General features: G+C 38.1%; 1 protein-coding gene across 1 annotated transcript; it reads right to left on the bottom strand.

The window, feature by feature from the left end:
• Nucleotides 1-1263: 1263 nt before the first annotated feature.
• On the bottom strand, nt 1264-19527 carry LOC120516425 (kinetochore-associated protein NSL1 homolog). The gene is made up of 7 exons (XM_039738070.1): nt 19499-19527; nt 14663-14804; nt 11958-12042; nt 7314-7435; nt 6779-6830; nt 2394-2461; nt 1264-1930 (listed from the first exon to the last, which is right to left on the bottom strand). The coding sequence occupies exons 1-7, from the start codon at nt 19525-19527 to the stop codon at nt 1730-1732; spliced, it is 699 nt and encodes a 232-aa protein (XP_039594004.1). The 3' UTR covers nt 1264-1729.
• Nucleotides 19528-19593: the final 66 nt, after the last annotated feature.

A 19593-nucleotide genomic window follows, 5' to 3' on the forward strand; every position in this document is an offset into this window, starting at 1 on the left:
GTTAGATGTGTCGGCTCTGAGGTTTGCCTTTTAGGCATTTCCTCATTTTGCCGTAAAAGACTTTTTTCTAAGTAAAACCGAACCTTTGAAGTTCCAGGACCACTGTTTTCCTATGGAGGACCAGGAATTTTCCAAGGCTCTCCTATTTCTATCTTAACAAGTTTGGTGTGCCAACTCCTTCTAAACAGAATGCAAGAAAGGGAGACACTCTAGACGTCTAACAGAAAACTCAATAGCTGGGGGGTTTTGGCTTCCGCTGGTGAAAGCCAGAAGATGTCCAGTCCTGCATTTAGCAGTACACAACTCACAGTTAACGAAGGTTTGATTTAGAAGCAAAGGACAGACATCAAGCAGCTAAGGGGTCCTCCTTCTGTAAGCAAAGACAGACCATCATGGAACTTGGTATTGGGTTTTATGCCATCTCAGGGCAGATCTACCTTGGGCATGTGTCAATTAATAGTGTATCCCAACTCTGCTCCTATAATTTTCATTTGAAACCCACACTTTTAAACTAAACCAAGCTTTGTCCACGCTAGCATTGTCAAATGGTTTACAAAAGCATCTATGTTCACAATAAAATGACCAAAAACACACGATATCCACATTAGCCTACACTGGGCACATGTGCATCACTGAAAACAGAAAGAGGAAGTGTCCTTCTTGAAGGCAGGGTAAGGTTCTCAAATTTCCCTTTTATGCAAATATGCAGCCTTCAAATTACAAAATAAATGAAATTTAAATGCATACAAGCAGCATTCTCTATGGTGGAGTACAGTTATATTTCATGAAGAGCAGCCAATCAGTGAATGACACATTACAGTGAGCAGGATCCAATCAAGGAAGGGCCGTGTAATAAGTACAAACCAATCAGCGTGGGATTAGAATCTGCACTTTCGAAACTCTTCACTTTCCCCAACTCGCACTGCAACAGCAAGTCAGCCTTGTCAACACACAGAGCTCTGGAGAGCATTTTCAAAAATCCTGCTTTTGCATTGTTAAAAATAATGATAATGTGGGCAAGAGGCAAATCTCTGCACTTTTAAAATAAAAAAAAAAAAAACGTATTACATGAAATAGGTCAGGGCTGAGAGACAGACAGAAGCAAAAGAGAAGAGTAGTTTATGTGGCACTGGAGAGACAGAAAGACAAAGTAATGAACCAACACAGCAGACAGAACAATAGCCATACACAATAGAAGGAACACCAGTTTTAGTATCCATGGCACTGTTGGCATTGTTATTGCATAGAGATGCTGAGGGACAATCTTTTTCAATGGTTTAATTAAAATAGACTAATAAATAATTTATTAAAGAAAAAAAGGACAACCAAAACAAAACCACACATACTGATTAGCTCTTCCATAGTTATTTACATAAATTTTCACAGTGGAGACAAACGTTGTTGAAAACCGTGCACAATACTGCGAGAATATTTTTAAAGATGCATACCTATCAGAATTTGCTTATAAGAGGGAGACATGAGCTCAGCTGTAACACAAGGAGTTCATCATATCAAATTCAACAGACAATAGAACAATTGAAAAAAGAAAACGGTAACTGCTAAAAGATGCAAAACAGGCACACAGGTTATGAACGTCTTTAAAAGGAACAGTTTTGCAGAGTGCTAAAAGTTTAAAATAACTCTAGTGCACTTCTTATTTGAAGAACGTTTCTTGAAAGCAGAGAACAGAGAAGGCTGAATTGCCGCATTTTAATCCTTTTTTTTTGTCCTAGCAGGAGTCAATGTCTTCCTTTGATTTCAAAGGATAGGATTTTTCTTCTCCCGATTTTCCTCTACTTTGTAATAAGCTTGTCGTTTTTTTGTCCGGCTCTGGTTCTTCCAACGATTGGAGCTCCGAGTTTTTGACAAGTGGATCCAGACACATCACCTCAGACATGCCTACAACTTTCTGAAGCAAGCGCTCCATAGACTGCAAATAAGAATAACCATTTTAATAAATGAAGATGGCTGGCAGTTGGGTTACCCAAAAGGAATAAACTCGTGTTATTCAAAATTCAGGCATTACTGGCAACGTAGCCACACGGTAAGATTCAAGGCATGGGAAAAGTTGGTTAGACTGCAGACTTTAAGAGGGAAAAAAAAAAAAATTGTGTAAGAAAAAGCCTGGGGGTTCAGAAGTGATGGCAGTAAGTGACGGTGGATGAGAAGTGTCAGTCAAGCATGAGCAGGACTGCATACTCTCGAGACTCTTCTGGGATGGCAACAACCCACAAATGATGAAGGCAGTGAAAAGGAAATCAAGCATAAAACTTACCTTCACCAATGCTGGTACCTGCTATGCACGCATGTCGACAATGAGGTAAACAAAATGGACGGACGAACAGGTCTGATTAACATTTGGAATCAAAGGCAAACCAAGAGAAACTGCGTACCTTTTCTGTTTCATTACTCCATTTGGCCAAACACGGCATAGCAGTCAGCAGCTTTTTCATGTGGGCTTCTGTGAAGTAAAACCAAACAGTATATGGCTGTTTGATAAAGAATCTACAAAATACTTATCACCACACACAGTATGTTAAATATTATTGATGGTTTTGCTTTCTACTACAGATATCAGACAGATGAGCCTCCCTTCTGTTTGCAGGTCCTAATCACCCATGGCTCCTTATCTCATAGCTGTATTATGCTTCAGAATGACCACTCATTGGTTCTAAACATAGAGAGAGCCCACCTGTATGACTTAAGAGAAATCAAATCAGTTAGATTTTGCTGAGGCAAGTCCCTGGGGATGTCCAACTACATAACTGGGGTTCACAGGAGAGCACGGTGGCTACCCCTCGATCTGCCAAGATCATGTAATTAAAGTCTGTAACAGAAAAATCACTGGAAAAGTCACGTAAATCGATATGGTCTTCATTGGGATGGGCGACAAAGTATTTGTAAGCCTTTCAGCGTTCAGTGTTATCTACTCTGTTCATTGTTAATCATCATTAGGGAAATCGGACTACAAAGGTGGTGGCAAGTGAATAGGAAAACAAACCAACAAGACTTAAGCATTTAAAGCCATGGCCAGAATATCACTATTTCTAAATGTCACATACATGTTAAAACAAAAATGAAACATCACCACACACTACTGTGCTTTGCCAAATTCAGAAGGAGAAAAAAAAAAAAAAACGGCAAATTAAATGAAAATTAGAGGAAAAATGACTGGCTGATTGTGAAACTTTAGAGGGCCCCCAGGACATATCTGAATGTCAATCTTACATCCCCACCCCACCCCAGAAATGTTCCATTTCACTATAAACCGTACATCTTGACAAGTGCAAGTACCACTTCTTGAGATGAGCCAACCACTCTACACACAAGCCACATCCCATTTTAAATTTACCAAAATGACCCAACTACCTCAAAACTAACCACAAAATATTAAAAAAGAAACAAACACAGAAAGCTACTGCTTAAATTAGGCAATTGTTTCAAACTGTATTTTGGCTGAAGTACACATTCTGAATGTTGTTGTTTTTCCCCCTCTCTATACAGGACACCTTTGAGTGTATTAGCGAGTGTTTGCGATTTCTCAAAGTATTTACATTGTGCATTAGAACGCGGATTAGAATCTATGTATTACAAATCAAAAGAGAACACTGCAGTTCAATAAAATGTGTTTTATTAACACACATGGATGAGCCTGTTACAATTGTTGCAGTTTTTAAAGGAATAAAACCAGCAATATACAATATCACCAGAAGTATGCGGACATCCCTCCAAATGATCAACATGATTAACAGCTGCATCAAATAAAAACACACAGCCATGCAATCTTCATTGACAAACACTTGGCCATAGTGAAACAGCTCTGTGATTGTTATGATGCCACCTTTGCCACAAGTCAGGACATGAAATTTCTGCTCTGCTACATCTGCCCAGGTCAACCCCTAGTGCTGTTATTGTGAAGTGGAACCATTGAGGAGCAACACCGGGTCACAGATTGCTGGAGCACATACTGTATAAAAAAATTGCCCCTCATCTGTGCCATCACTCCTAACAGAGTCCCAAACTGCCTTTGGAAGCAACATCAGCACAAAAACGGTCTGTCAGGAGCTACTGTACATGAAATGGGTTTCCATACCCGAGCAGCTGCACACAAGACCACTATGAGCAATGCCTAGTGTTAACTGGAGTGGTGTAAAGCTCAATGCCATTGGACTCTGGTACAGTAGAAACATTCCTTGCAGTGAGGAGTTGCTCTTTGCTGTCTGGTGTTCTGATGGGAGAATCGGAGGTTAGAGCGATGTCAGGAAATACTGTCTTCTGGACTGCTTAATCCCTGCTGTGGTGGAGGAGAGATATTGGTAAGGTTTGAGCTAAGTCCCTTGGTTCCCTGTGAAGGGTACAGGGAATGCTATAACACACAAAGTAATTTGAGACAATTGTGCATTTCCAGTATGAGGAAAGGCCTTTTCTGTTCCAGCATTACTGTGCCCCTGTTAAAACCAAGTCCATAAGACATGGAGGAACTCGAGTGGCCTGCACAGAGACCCAAATTCAGCACTACCGATTACTTTTGGGATGAAACAGACCACCAAATGCATGCTGGGTCTTTTTGTCCACCATCAGTACCTGATCTCACAAATGCTCTTTTCAGCTGAATAGGCAAAAGATCCCGCAGTCAAACCCCAAAATCATGGGGAAATGACCATGAAGGCTGTTATAGCTGCAAATTGGGGTTGAGTGGAAACAGTGTAGGCAGCTCCATATTAACAGTCATGGTCTGGAACAGGATGTCCAGCAAGCTCATTTGGGTGTGATGGCCAGGAATCTAAAAACCTTTGACAATGTAGTGTACGATTTCACACTTGGATTTAAGGAAACCATCTCTTAGGAAATGTCTTCGTTTATTCGCGTGCTTATTTAAAGAGTCTCACACCTTTAGAAGGGTGACAGAAATAGAAGTCTAATACTTTGATGTACAAATGTAGATAAAAACCCATTCATCTAGTCAGTTAGTTCTCTGCGTTATAAATGCATTATTTGTTTGAGAACATTTTTGAAGTCAAGCTGGACCACAGCACTGTACTGCCAACTCCCAGAATATTGTAATTAAAATATAAACTTTATCCAAGTAGGGGTTGCAATGTCTTCCATAAACGAACATACATAAACCCCAATTTACATGCATTAAACACCATGTACATTACATGATAGAGTCGGGTTAACATTCTGCATCGTGCAGGTCTATCATTACACAGGTACGCAGTTCAAAAAAATGGCTAACATCTTTGGTGAGAACCTAATATCTTAAGTCTCACAGCAGTTTCAGATCCGTAAAGGTGGTAAAAGAAAACAGGAAATGAAAAACCCAACTGCTGTGGTATGTAACATGCACTGCATTAACGCCAAATTCTCTTTGGTTAATTCATCTCAAAATTGCTTACGACAAGTATTTTATGGTCTCTAATTTTTCCGTACAAATTTTTCAATTCTGAATACATGGCATTGAATCATGGGATTCATTAAATATTACAATAAATAATGTAAACTGATGTCATTTTGTACCAATTAATCTTTCATATTTTAAGATCCATTATCTATTAATTTTCCGAACCCATATATCCAAGACAGGGTCGTGGGGCAGCTTGAGCCTATGCTAGCAAACAATTGGCACAAGGCAGGAGATAAAAAGCCAAATAATTGACTGCATTATGAGTAGAGAAGTTAATGGACATGCTAAAACAGTTTCAGGAATATTTCAAAACCTGTTCCTCCACAATATGGTTCATCAACCTTTCCTTTAAAAGTCTGAATTTACAAATTAGGCTGTTGGTCCATTAGATTCACCTTTTGCCGATGTTTGACAGGATATTGTAAGGAGAAGATAGTCTGCCAGATTCAAGATAGTAATATACAATCTCTTGTGATGTGTGGGTCCCAGACACGTTACACGGGGAGCCTGCAGTTGGACCGGTGGCAGATCCCCATCTATACTTCTCTACCAGGGATTGGTTATTGTCCAGGCCTCAGAAATCTCACTATATATTTTGAGTGGAAGGAACTAAACAAATACCAAGGTGATAACATAGTCATAAGAAAATATGTTGTCTATAATACAAGGCCAAACACGAAAACAGAGGGGCAAGCCCAAGTAGAGATCTTAATAAAAAACTTTAGGAATTTTAAGATTTGATTCATAAACCTTCTCAAAATCAAAACTTCCTTATTTATAGCTCAGAAGAATAATAAATGCAGCGTCTTTTCTTATATTACATAGGAACAAAAAGCTACTGTGGGCCTGACAATAAGCGTGGCAACTACAAGAAGTCTGATGTTATTTGATTGATACCTAAAAAACAAAACTAATGAGAACCACACACACACAAAAAAAAAAATAAAAATAAAATTCTATTAGTAAAAATTGGCCTAATCTGACAGCTATTCAAGAAAAGTAGTAATTGGCTTTATATGCCATTTAAAAACTACATTTTTAAAACTGACCACTGTGGTTTGAATCCTGTCATGGGCAAATAAAAATAAGCTTTGAACAGCATTGTGGCGCATGGTCATTAAGGCTTTGGACTTCAGTCCCTGAGGTTGTAGGTTCAAATCTTGCTACTGAAAATGGGTTGGCAATGAGCAAGTTACTTAACCAGCTTGTGCTCTAACTGGAAAACCCAAAGAAATGTAATCAATTGTATCTCAAATGTTGGAAGTCAGCTTTCATAAAAGTCATGAGTCAAATAAGTAAATTTAAACCTCTAGAACACTTTTATACTTGCTTCAAACATCTGGAAAAGCCATTTCTAAACACACTGCTTACCATTTTCTGGATCAATTGCCACTGTCTCTGATTTTACTGAAGGATGAATTGTCTGAAAGAGCAAAGAGAACAATATCTGAATTTTCCCCAACAGCTAAACTAAAAGGAATTTGTTGTTATTCTTTATAGTAATACTGATGCAACCCCCAAAATACATATTAAGGTACATCAAAAAGTTAACAAAAGCCTCCTTGTGAAGTTAGAAAGTGAAAATGCAGCATTCTCTTAAATCAAAGAACTTTTTTGTTTTTTAGTAGAAATGAACGAGACAGATTCACATTTCCATCTGTCTTCTTCTTTTGGCTGCTCCCGTTAGTGGTTACCACAGCAAGTCATCTTTTTCCATCTCTTCCTGTCTTCGTCATCTTGCCCGTTATAACCACCACCTGCATGTCCTCCCTCACCACATCCATGTAACTATGTAAAATTTACAGCTCTGAAGATGCAATCATTTTTAACCGAGACAAACTTCTGGAAAATCTTAAAACACTGCAATTTTGTCAAGTGTGTAATACAGCAACTATGGGATTCTTACCATCAATTCTCTTTCACTTTTTAATGTTTTGATAAAACATCTCAGAATCTTTTGAGGAAAGTATTTACGTTTAATGGCTGTATCAAAAATGCATTCATCAACCAAGTCATCCAAAAACACAGCTGAATAGAAAAAAGAAAATAATATTAGTTATATTTGTTTAAAACAGCAAGCTCAGTTTACCTATTCAACAATCACTACATGGAAATATGAAACAAATGTATGCTACATATAACAGTTAAAGAAATTCTTACAATATAAAACACTTTAAAAGCAAAATACTATGTGTAAGATACAAATATACAATTTTATTTTTTAAGAGAAATTAAGATAAACATGGCTAAACAGAGCAAACTTCCAAAGTGAGAATCTATACTAATAAAAGGCAAAGCCCTCACTGACTCACTCATCACTAATTCTCCAACTTCCTGTGTAGGTAGAAGGCTGAAATTTGGCAGGCTCATTCCTTACATGTTACTTACAAAAGTTAAGCAGGTTTCATTTCGAAATTCTACACGCAACGGTCATAATGGTCGACAATGTCCTCCATGTTGAACTTTCTTATTTATGGCCCCATCTTCACGAAATTTGGTAGGCGGCTTCCCTGCGCTAACTGAAACAGATGTACGTACTTATTTCGGTGGTATGACGTCACTGTCGGCCGCCATATTGAACTTTCCAACGGTCTTTGTTACTTATGGGCCCATCTTCAAGAAATTTGGTATGCGGGTTCCCAATGCTAACTGAATCCAACTTAAGTACATGTATACATCCATAGCCTGCAGCTCGGTCACCATGTGAGGCGGCGTTGGGTCCCCCATCCCCACGCCTCTCACTTTGTTGGCTGCCTGCCTATCTATATAAGGCCATCCGTCGCTCCGGTCTCTTCATGCCCTTCCTTGCTCCGGTATTCACGTCTCCCTGCTGAAAACTGCAGCCTTTTTATTTAATCCACGGCTTCTCCGCTGTTTTATTGTTCGTTTATTACGATTATTGTTATTGTGTAGGTATTTTAGACTTACTTTACATTGTTCAGGTACCCATTTTCTTTATCGATCCAACCGTACCCCCAGTAACAGGTCTATCGAGGTGATCACCATCAATCAAAGAACTGTCACTTACCGAGTGACTTCTATGCCCAGAGATGGCACCTACCTTTTCCATTCTCTGTGGTACATATTGCACGGCCATATCAGACTCACTCTTGATATCTGGAGGAACATTGTGTCTTATGTATTGAATGACTGGGACAGGTTCAAGGTGTGGACTGATGACGGTACAGGAGATAATTAGACTACACAGGAGCACTAGAAGAGTGAAATGCTTAAGCCCTTCACCTATGGATCTGCATGTGAGTTGATGGCTGTCACTGAATTGTTCGGTTGTCGCTTTCAAGTGTACCGAAATGGCCACATATTTTACACCTTTCGACAACCGCCAATGCCTCTTAAACATCTTAGATTCACAGGTGACGATTTGAGTGGTGGACACTTTGATGTTTATGAATGTTCAAACTCTCAAAAGCTGGAATGCGAAGTTATCGATGAAACTTCCGCTGCGAGGCGCGAATATTTTGCTAGTATAGTATAAAATATAGGCAGTACAACAGAAACATTAACAGTAACATTTTATGTACAATGCATTAGCAAGGTGTGCTTAGGATTTTGTGGTAGGGTTGCTTCAGTCTTAAGCTCGATTCTTGCTTGGATAGGCTACAGCATCCAGCATCACTGGTCCAGAAAAGCAGGATTATGAAGTGGGTAGATTTATTTTTTTATTTCATTATACTTTGTTAATCCTGAAGGAAATGACTTTGTTTTTCGCATACCCCTTGGGATCAGAGCGCAGGGTCAGCCATTGTACAGCGCCCCTGGAGCAATTGAAGGTTACGGACCTTGCTCAAGGGCCCAGCAGATTAGGATCTCTTTTGGCAGTGACGGGGATTCAAACCGGCAACCTTCGGGATACCAGCGCAGATCCTTAGCCTCAGAGCCACCACTCCGGCCAATTTAAATTTGTATAAAACAAATGAATAGTAGGATAAGCAATAAAAATGTTTTTCTTTTGTTCAAGTTCTTGACTTCCTAAAATATCTGTAGATGGTGCAATGCACTTTACACGAAGAAAGTTACAATGAGGAAAATCGAGACCCACTGTCCTTTCACATTTGTAATCTTGACTTGTGTCATCTACATACTGCAGTTTTCCTCAAGAGGTCTCTGTTGCACTGTGTATATATGAGCCATAGGGCAATTCGATTAAATCAATAATGGATTATAAACTTGAGCCAAGTGAAAGGATTCATGCAATTAGAATTTAATTGAGACATTGATTACTACAAATACTTATGGTGGGGAAAAAGAAAGTTAAGCCAAAATCTACTGACAGTTATTAAACAGCCATTCAATAAAATAGAGAAGGTACTCAGCTTTCTGGAAAGCACATCTGTATGTAGCTACCGACTGACTGAAAAAAACAAATGGATGTCTCAGACTCGTCCTACATTGTGACTGCTTTCAATGTTTATGGTTCCCCTTGACACCTATACAGTATAATGCATATAAGAAATTTTAACAATTCTAAAACAATGTAGCTGGCCCATATGGTTTTTAAATCTAGTATCCTCCAAACCACGGTAAAACGCAACGTTGATATTAATAGATTCTGCTGTCGTCATTCGTACTTCAGTCCTTGAAGCAAACCACAACAAGGCCAATGCAAAAAAATAAATAAACATAAAGGCTACTTCCCAGTGGTCCTTTTGTGTTTTGCTAGTTCTTAGAAAAGTTAGTATAGTATCAGCTCTTAACACTGTTTCAGGCTTCCTGCAGTATTTTATGTAAGAAAAAAAAAATACTTTACTGGATAACGTTATCTCAAGACGACAACAGACTGTCCTTGAACACCTTCACAGGAGTGACAGCCTTGCATGGATGCAATTTTATGACCATTAATAACACATTTCATCTTTAGGCTGGACTTTAAATAGTTATCTGGGCCTGAAGGCTGAGTTGATACTGTATTGTTCAAAAGACAAAAGGTGGAAAGTCCAGGTAACAGGATTTTTAGATTTCCCCTAAAAGCTTCATCTTCAACTCCACACACTGTACTCATCATTTACTATAACCGTATGACTAAATTATTAAACATAGTCAAATACTAAAGAACCCACATAAATAGCGATGACCAAAAACAATGAGATGGCTCTTTGTCAGATGAGACGCCTGCTCTGGAACATACACAGAACTCCTCATTTCAAACTAATGTAGCCTTCCTTAACCACTCAATGCACCACACAGTACAGTCACAGAGCATTTGTAGATCAGAATCATTTAACTGAATTCTTTGTGAAAATGCTCTTCCTAGAATGTGTAAACTTTAGTATTGCGTGAACTTCATCAGTTATGAGGTAATGTTAATTCACTGAAGATCATAAAAATGAACCTTCTAGAAATAGTCATATAATTGTGATCTGTAAACATTGTTTTACACCGAGATTGCTATAATTTTAATGATTCATTGAGTATTGTATTACTGCAGTAGGCTTTGCCCATTTCAGTTTCATATCCATTTTTAATTCAATTAAAGTTTTTAAAGATGAGAAACCATCTCAAAGAAATGGGAATTCCAAGGTAAATGTTACAAATGTCAAAGAAAACTGAAGCTGAACCTTGATCTTAGGAATATACTCTATATACATATGAGGATTTGAATGGCTGGTCAAGAGAAACTAATAAAAGCCACTGGGTCTTGTGGAAGTAATAAACATACTGGATTATCAGCTACACAGGGGCAAAAACATCACCGTTGAAATTTCTGAAACTTCCATTTGTGAATCATTAGGGATTAGTGTGATAAATGTTAGAATAAAATGCTTTAAAAATGATAGCCTTCTAGACTTGCACAACGTATACTAGTACTCAAAGCCCACGACTTCCTCACTGTTGGAGTAATTTTAATTACAATTTACATGTCATAATATATTCTGTCACACTCTCCTTTCTCTTCCACATCTCTTTCTATACCGGAGACCTGGCAGATGGAGGTTATATTATGGACCTTAGCAACCGCTAGAGGCTGAGCTTCTGGTTGGTTGTGTTAGAAAATACAACAGTCACCTGTGGAAGACTGCATTTATCGACTGCATTTGGCACCTATATTTTTCAGTTTGTATTTAATTAAAAGTGGATCTCAAAAGGAGTGGTGGCTCTGAGGCTAGGGATCTGCACTGCCAATCAGAAGGTTGCTGGTTCGAATCCCGTAAAAGCCAAAAGGGACTCTGATCTTTTGGGCCCTTGAGCAAGGCCCTTAACCAGCAATTGCTGAGCGCTTTGAGTAGTGAGACAAGCGATATATAAATGCAAAGAATTATTATTTATTGTTGGTGTCCTAACAGTTACACTTGTTTCTGTCCCCATTTACAATTCATAACTGTAACTGATAGTGGTATGTCAGCAATTCTTAAAAAAGACAAATTACCAAATTTTAACTGAAATAAATTGGAATTAAAGAAACATGTGAAGAAGAAATTCTAATAACCAGTCTCAGTAATTTTGCACCTTTTTACTAAATAACCTTAGAATTCAAATTGGATTAGGCATATTGTGATATACAGTACAATAAAATCAGAAGTGAAGCACAGACCGCTTTGTAAATCAATCTCATCTGAGACATCTTGCCAGGGCTTATCATTGATGGTAATGTTGTCTTGGACAGCCGTTTCAAAGTCCTGTATGAAATAAACCAGAAATTTATATTTAAGTGAGGCTCAAGTGGATTATGTGGTTTCAGGAATGAACAGCTGGATGCCATCCAAGTATTACTCCACAATCACCAACACCTAATATCACTTTAAAGATTTAACTGATTTAAAAAAAAAAAAATCAGCAGCTTTACATTTGGAAAACAGCATTAATTGGCTTATTAAAAAGAACAAATTACAATATTCTAAAATTGGTGCAGTAAATAATTTTTTAGGAAGTGTAAAAAAAGAATTAAGGCATGCGGCGTGATTTTATACTTCAATTCTGTTCAAGCTCTCAGTGAAGAGTGCTATAAAAGAATAAACTGAATGAACAACTACTTTTCTGGCACAGTTTCCCATATATTCAGCCTTCATCAATTAATCTGCCGGCATTTACAGTGTAAAACGCGTATTACTGTACATTGTCATTTAATGCAGACTAACAGTTGTTATAATAAACTCTCTTTGTCGTATCCACACAAGACCTGAATACCATGACAGCAGGATTCAGTTTAAGTTTCCAAATGTAATGTGCCAACACAGAAATTCCCCAAAACAAATTTATTTTCATTTTCTATGGGATTTAGAATAAAGGTTGGCTTCACTGACATTTATTCTATTTTTTTCTTCTTTCAGATTATCTAGTTAATCATTTGATAGCAAGCACACATGTGAGGGTGAAAGTGTATTAAGTGGTGATCTTCTGGACGCACTTGGTACCGGTTTGTTGAACAGTGCATGGGATAACAAGCTGCTAGTAAAATTAAGAAGAAATTAAAGTAAATAAAGGGGTCACTGCCTAAGTGAAGTGTCTTCCAAACCTCATCTCAGATTTGTTATCAAATTCAATTAAATTATTTCAAGCTAATTGGGGGACTGCAGCCTATTCAAGCAGCAAAAAAAGCACCAGCTGGGAGGGAGTCCATCACAGGGCTCATCCACACCTAACAGTTCTGACACAGGGCCATCTTAGAATAAACATTTAAATTCATATAAACGGTACCTTCACGAAGCGCTCAGACCACTTCACTTTTTTCATATTTTGTTATGGTGCAGCCTTCTGCTAAAATCATTTAAAATAATTTTCTCCTATTAAATAACACTCAATAAGCCAGAATGAAAATGTGAAAACAAGATTTTAGATTTTTTTGCAAATGTATTAAAACAAAAACTGAAATATCACATTGACACAAGGATTGGGATCATCTACTTTAACTCGGGTGCATCTCTGTGGAGAGGTTTGGCCTGTCGTCAAGTCAACTGACTGGAGCAATTGGGAAAGCCACACGCCTGTTTATAGAAGGTCCCACAGGTGAGCCATGAGGTCAAAGGAATTTACAGCAGAGCTTAGACACCGGAGTGGGTCAAGGGACACGTTTGGGGAAAGCTACAAAAAAAAAAAAAAAAGTCTCTACAAGAGCACAGTGGCCTCCAGAATTATTATGAGGGTTGGGGGTTCCTAGAGCAGGTCACTCTGCCAAACTGAGCAACTGGGGAGAAAAATCTTAGTGAAAGATATGATCAAGAACCGGATGGTCACTCTGCCTGTGAGGAACTGTGTGGATATGGGAGAAAAAAAAAATCTACACTGCCATACTGCACTAACCTGGCCACCTTCCTGGTTATTAAACACAGAAGAAGCATGAAAACCAAACTGGGGTTTGCAAAAAGACACCTAAAGTTCTCTCAAACTATGAAAAACAAGCCTTTATCTGATGAAACCAAGACTGAACAGTTTGGAGTCAGTTCTGCGTTATATCTGGAGGAAATCAGGCACCACCCTTCACCTGCACAATACCATTCCATCAGTGAAGAATTATGGTGGCAGCATCATACTGTGGGGTTGTTTTTCAGTACCAGGGGCTTGAAGAATAGTCAGGTTGAAGGGAAGGCTGAATGGGGCAAAGTACAGAGATATCCATAATGAAAACCTGCTCCAGAGAGCTATGGACCTTCGACTGGGCCAAACGTTCAACCTCCAACAAGACAAAGACAACAAATGAGTGTATTAGGGACAACTCTGGGAAGTCGTGGGATTGACAGGTTATCACCGTATATGCGTGGCTGCTCCAGTGTTTCCTTGCACAGTTCAAAGATTAGGTGGATTGGTAATTTAAAGTGTGTGTGTGTCCACCCTGCCCGTGGATCGATCCTGACTTGCGCCATACGTTTTGCTGGGTTAGGCTCCAACGGCCCCTTTCAGGACTAAGCGGACTTAGAGAATGGAATGGAACTCCAGTAAACTAATAATGTTAGCCTCATAAACAAATAAATAAATAAATATGCGGAAAAGTGTCCAGTTACTTACTTGGAACTTGTGACACATCCGGTTAAACCGAGGCCCGTTATTTGTAAAACCCTCCTGAGCGAAGCCACGTAACATAGCTGGTTTCTTATAAATGTTAACCTAACACTACTGCAATGTTCTGTTTGGAAAATGAGAGGAGAACTTAAAAAATACATCTAAGAGAACAACTGAAGATAAACTGACTCCGTGATCGTGGAACTGGTTGGAACAAAATAGGGGGGAGCCCAGGAGTGAACCCGAGAAGCGTTGCTGATTTACGAAACCCAAATCCGAGGCCGCGCTGCGCACCGCACTCACCGACACAAACTGTTTTATCGCCGCCTTTCGCTTCTCCGCACTCAGCCTCTCCTGGCCGTCGAGCACGCCATAAATAACTTCTCCGACTTCCCGAAGGAGTAAACGCACCGAGCACTTGGAGTAGCAACGAACCGGAGCTTTACTATTACGACCCTATCCGATCTGCGTTTTTTTACTTTGCGACATGAGTCCCCATCCGATTTGTCTCGCGCACGCGCTCTGTGCTTAATTAAAATTCATTTCACGACGCTGCCCGATTTGTTCTGCGCATGTCGAATGTTTTACGACACACGTCACTCGTCAGGTTTGATTTGTACTTGCGAGTCATTTTTGTGTTGTCCTTTAACTCCGTCTGTAAGTGGACTTGTTACTGGAAAAGATGGCAACTTTTGAATTTTAGAACGTCATGGAAGATGTGTCGCCTGAAAAATTTAACTCCAGTCGAATGAAGAGGGAGCGAAATGAAATGCGACGTGTGTCTGTGAACTTTATAATGGCCATATACAGCTTTTGTAAGTACATCACTTTTAGTTAAACCACTTCGTAATCTCGTGGTTTAATCGTAAAAATCACAGCATTTTCCGTGTTTGGGTTAATGGATTAATAGATGTATGTCATTTATTTCGTAGCATTCTATTAGCATTTGGTGGTGTGTTTCTTTTAACATTTGTCCACATTTTTTTTTTATCTTAAAGAGTGAACGGCATCCTAATAATTAAGTAAAACAATGTAATCGAGGTGTCGAATTAGGAATAGAATTAGGAGTGCAGGACTGACACTCGACGGGTGTAAAGTGTGCCCTCCAAAGCCGTCGGTATTTTTTTTATTATGTTGATATCAGATTACATCAATGCAATAGTTTTTCCATAATAAAGTTAACAAATTATAATGATGAAGGCTATATTACATACAAGAGTAGCAACAACTAAGTTATTACAAGAAAGCAGGATGCGGATAATAGCATTACAAATTGTTAATGGATTACTTTAACCTTATTTAGTAGAAAAAAATTCCATGGTTGAAAACAGGCAATTTTAAAATTTATATCCAAAGCCATCAGAGAAGTGTGGTGTGCGTCTGATGTGGCACAGTGACAGGCTGGGCACCTGCTGTTGTCATGTGTTATAATCTTATAGAAGTTCACATACATACATTTAACTGAATATAATGGAGGAGCCTTGCTCCTTAGAGATAACTTATTTCTTATTGCTGCAGTTAGAAGTACAATGCCCCTTTATTGTATTTTTTCTCTTGACCCTACAGGATGCCCGGTGGTAACCAGCCTTCCATGTGGCTGAACAGATGCCAGTGTACCCGAATTCTGAGACACAACTGGATGTCCTTTTCTTCTGTTTTTAAGATTTCCAGTTCGAGATGATGTGCAGTTCATGTTAGATTTGCTATTTCTACAGGTAAGACTACTGAGGCTTCCAGTTTCAAAAGTAATTTGTGCACAATTCCTACAAAGCCTCCCCATATTTATTACTTGATCTGTAATATTTTGCTGCCTTGAATACTGTACTGTATGTCTGCTCACTCTGTCCAGTAACTAACACGGCTTTTAATTTTAGACAGAAAGCCTCAGAGTGTGAATCCTCACAAACACAGAGACTGAGGAGCATCAGTACCAGCAGTCACTAAACAGGGATGTTGTTCTGTTTTGCAAAATAACATTTATGTTCTTAAGTTACTGTGCTTTGTTGTTGGATTTTGAAAGAACCGAGACTTAATTTTAAATTAATACAAAACTAAGGCAGGAGTGAAAAACAAAGATGTATTCATGTAAGTAATGAACACCTGAGCACATCAATTAGAAGTTCAGATATACAGAGATTATAACACAATGTCTACTGTATGTATGTAATGTAAAAGGAAAAAATGATGTTACATATAATGACAGTTAAGTTGGGGTTCTTTCAACATCCAACAAAAACCAAAGTAATTAAAAAATATTATTAGTTAGACTTTACTCTAAGCAGACCTTTATCTATTGTGATGGTTTACTTTGGTAATAATTGATCTACAGGTGAACCAAGAAAGGAGGCAGAATAAGAAGTAAGAGTACACTTTATTAATGTTTGAACTCTGTGAGTGAATATCTACTGTGTTTATGGTTTTAACAGTTACAGTGAAGTAGAAGAGTCCAGTCGTGTTATGGGGCAGCAGTTAAAGAAGAAGGACAGAGAGATGTGTGCCATGTTGAAGTAGCGGCTGGCCCTCCTGACACTTCTAGAATCCTCCATCTCAATCTCTGGTCTGATCTGCTGTGCCTTTGCCAAGTGATCACGAGGTATTGGCCTTTTTGTCTCGGTCTCATTACACTGGCTGTCTGTCTCACTTAGAATTGATTTTAAGGTTCTATTAAATAATTAGAAGGCTTTGAGTATTTTAGACCCTGCCTGTTTTTTGAGTGTCTTCTCCCAACATTTCTTTTCTCAAACGTTGCTTTGCTTTTTATTCCAAGATCAACCATAAAACCAGCAGCTTTCTGTACTCTTGCAACAAAATCTGGAGTGCTTTGCCAATAGAGAAGTGCCAGGCTACAAATGTCAAGCATTTCAAAAACTTCAACAAGCCCACTTTTCTAATTTGGCTTTTCTTAGTTACTTGCATTGGTTGTGATAGATTATAAATGGTACTGTGTACACTTTGTAAGCTCTGCACTGGGCACTAACCTCTGCTGTTTTTCTGTTTTTTCCAGTTTATTCCAATGGTGCCCCCCTGCGTCTCCACCGTCTGTTAAATCAACTCCAACTGTGTGTGATAGAAGAAAAGTTCACAAGACGTCCTGAAATGGAATTGTGATTGGACTGAGACGGCCACAATCATGTATGCTGGGATGTGCAGAGGGGCTGTGTGGGCTTTGGCTTGGGACCCCAGAGGTTTATTATCTCCAGTGTCCTTGAAGGCTGCAAGTTTGTCTTTGTCCCCGGCCATTTGACCAGGCAGTGTATTTATTACAAAGGACAAGGACCCCTCCATTTGCTTCTCATTTACTTTTATAATGCCTTCAGTTTTCTTTGTAACTGTATATTTTTGTGGAGCAATTTGAGCTACACTTGTAAGCAAAGGTGATGTAGAAATATTATTAGTGAACAAATGTTAAAGGACAGATCAGGAAAGATGTCAGTTTAAATAGAACAGAATTTTTATGGAATATTGCTGGATAAGAACTCTGACTCTGAGTAGCATCTTGTTCATAAAGCTAAAATAGCATTTTTCCTTTTTTGACAAATTTAATGATTCACTTTTATTGTGTTCAAAACCTTGGCTAACATTTTTTTAAATACTAAGGTAAAAATCTGTAAATATATTTGTGTTCTCCTTCCCTAATAGTTTTTAACACCTCCCCTTGTTGGCCATTTTCATTGTAGTTGTGTTCTAGTTAAATGCATTTACCATTTATACATCTTTATGATTACTGAATTTTCTACTCATAATATATATATATATATATATATACAGTACATATAAATATGGGTGTGTATATAATTTGTTTTGAGAAACATTGTTCACAGATCTTTCACTTTTATTTTTAAATGTACCATTTATTCCTTCAATAAAAATGTACGATAAGTGTATTGTATTTCTTTTTAAGTTATAATAATGAACTGGCTCTGTGTCAATATGGGTGAATAAAATCACTGACATGAGACGAGGAGTCTGCACACAAACAGCGGTGTGTTGTGTTAATTAAACTTGTAAGAATGAATATCACTGCCCTCCGTCCACATGTTGTTCATCATAAACTGAACTACTTCATGCTGTTTAAATTCTGCTCAGTGGAGAATATTTTATTTTACAGCTGTTAAATTCAGTTCAGTTTTATTATATTAATAGGTAAGTTGGTTTCTCAGCGGGTTTTACAGAGACGCCTTGAAATAACATTAAAAACACATCATTAAGAACAAATGAATTACAAATATGAACTAGAGCAACAAGCACTTACTGTTAAAAAAAAAAATAGATCCAATAGATTGATTCAAATGATAACAGCTCACTTCCTTAATTTAAGTCTGTGGGTATAAAGTTAAACTTCTCTGTAAGATTAATAGCCATTGGAATAAATGAGGATTTGAACCAGTGGCTTTATACTCTTCGACTCCTTCAGCATCTGACCTGACTGCAGAACTGAGAACGAATTAAAGAATTTAACAAGTGGACAGTCACAGTTAATACTAAGGACAGGGACAGTCAGCACAATGCCATGCAACACAGTGTTAATTCTTTTCTTTTTGAAAAAGGACCATATATTTCTATAAAACTGGTTGGATACATTAGGTTTTGTAAACTTGATGCCTTAAGATAAATGGCAATTTTATTAATAATAATTGATGTCTAAAGATATTTTTAAACAAACACAATTTGCACATAAGAGGGAAATTGCAACAATAGATCAAAACGGAAAGGAAACTTTATATGATTTATTACGTGAGTGGTAAAATAAAAACACTACATGCTTTATATAACATATATATATATATACAATATATATATACATACTGTATATATATATATATATATATTAGTACCTGCCAAATAATACAAACAGTACACAGTGTATAGTTCGCCCTAATTGGGGATCATCAGGTGTGCACACCTAAGCTTCCTCTTACGGCGATTAAACATTGGACATCAATGTTACGCCACAAAGGCTGCTTCGTTTATTTTGCAGGATAAATATTTTCATTATGGTCAACTAATGTGGAACTAAAATGAATAAACCGTAATGTCAAATTGTGCTGTATGCACAGTTCCGATCGAGTCGTGCCGTAAAGTGATTTTTTTTTGTTTTTAATGTTTTTTTCATTAAGCGCATGCGGTGTGTGTCACTACCTGGTTCCCGTTGCCGACCCGATCTGCATGCGCGTGCGTAGTGAAAGTCTACGTCATCACACACTTTACGGTGCTGCCCAATCTGTTTAACGCAT

The sequence above is a fragment of the Polypterus senegalus genome, chromosome 16 (assembly GCF_016835505.1).
Source record: "Polypterus senegalus isolate Bchr_013 chromosome 16, ASM1683550v1, whole genome shotgun sequence".
In the NCBI taxonomy this organism is placed as follows: Eukaryota; Metazoa; Chordata; class Cladistia; order Polypteriformes; family Polypteridae; genus Polypterus; species Polypterus senegalus.

Bases quoted from the DNA above. Each gene is read 5' to 3' on its own strand.
- LOC120516425 (XM_039738070.1), bottom strand. From the start codon at position 19,527: ATGCAGATCGGGTCGGCAACGGGAACCAG. The intron at 12,043-14,662 runs GTGAGTGCGGTG...TATTTCATACAG, and splicing joins CGATAAAACAGTTTGTGTCG to GACTTTGAAACGGCTGTCCA. The intron at 1,931-2,393 runs GTACGCAGTTTC...TCTTATTTGCAG, and splicing joins GGAGTAATGAAACAGAAAAG to TCTATGGAGCGCTTGCTTCA.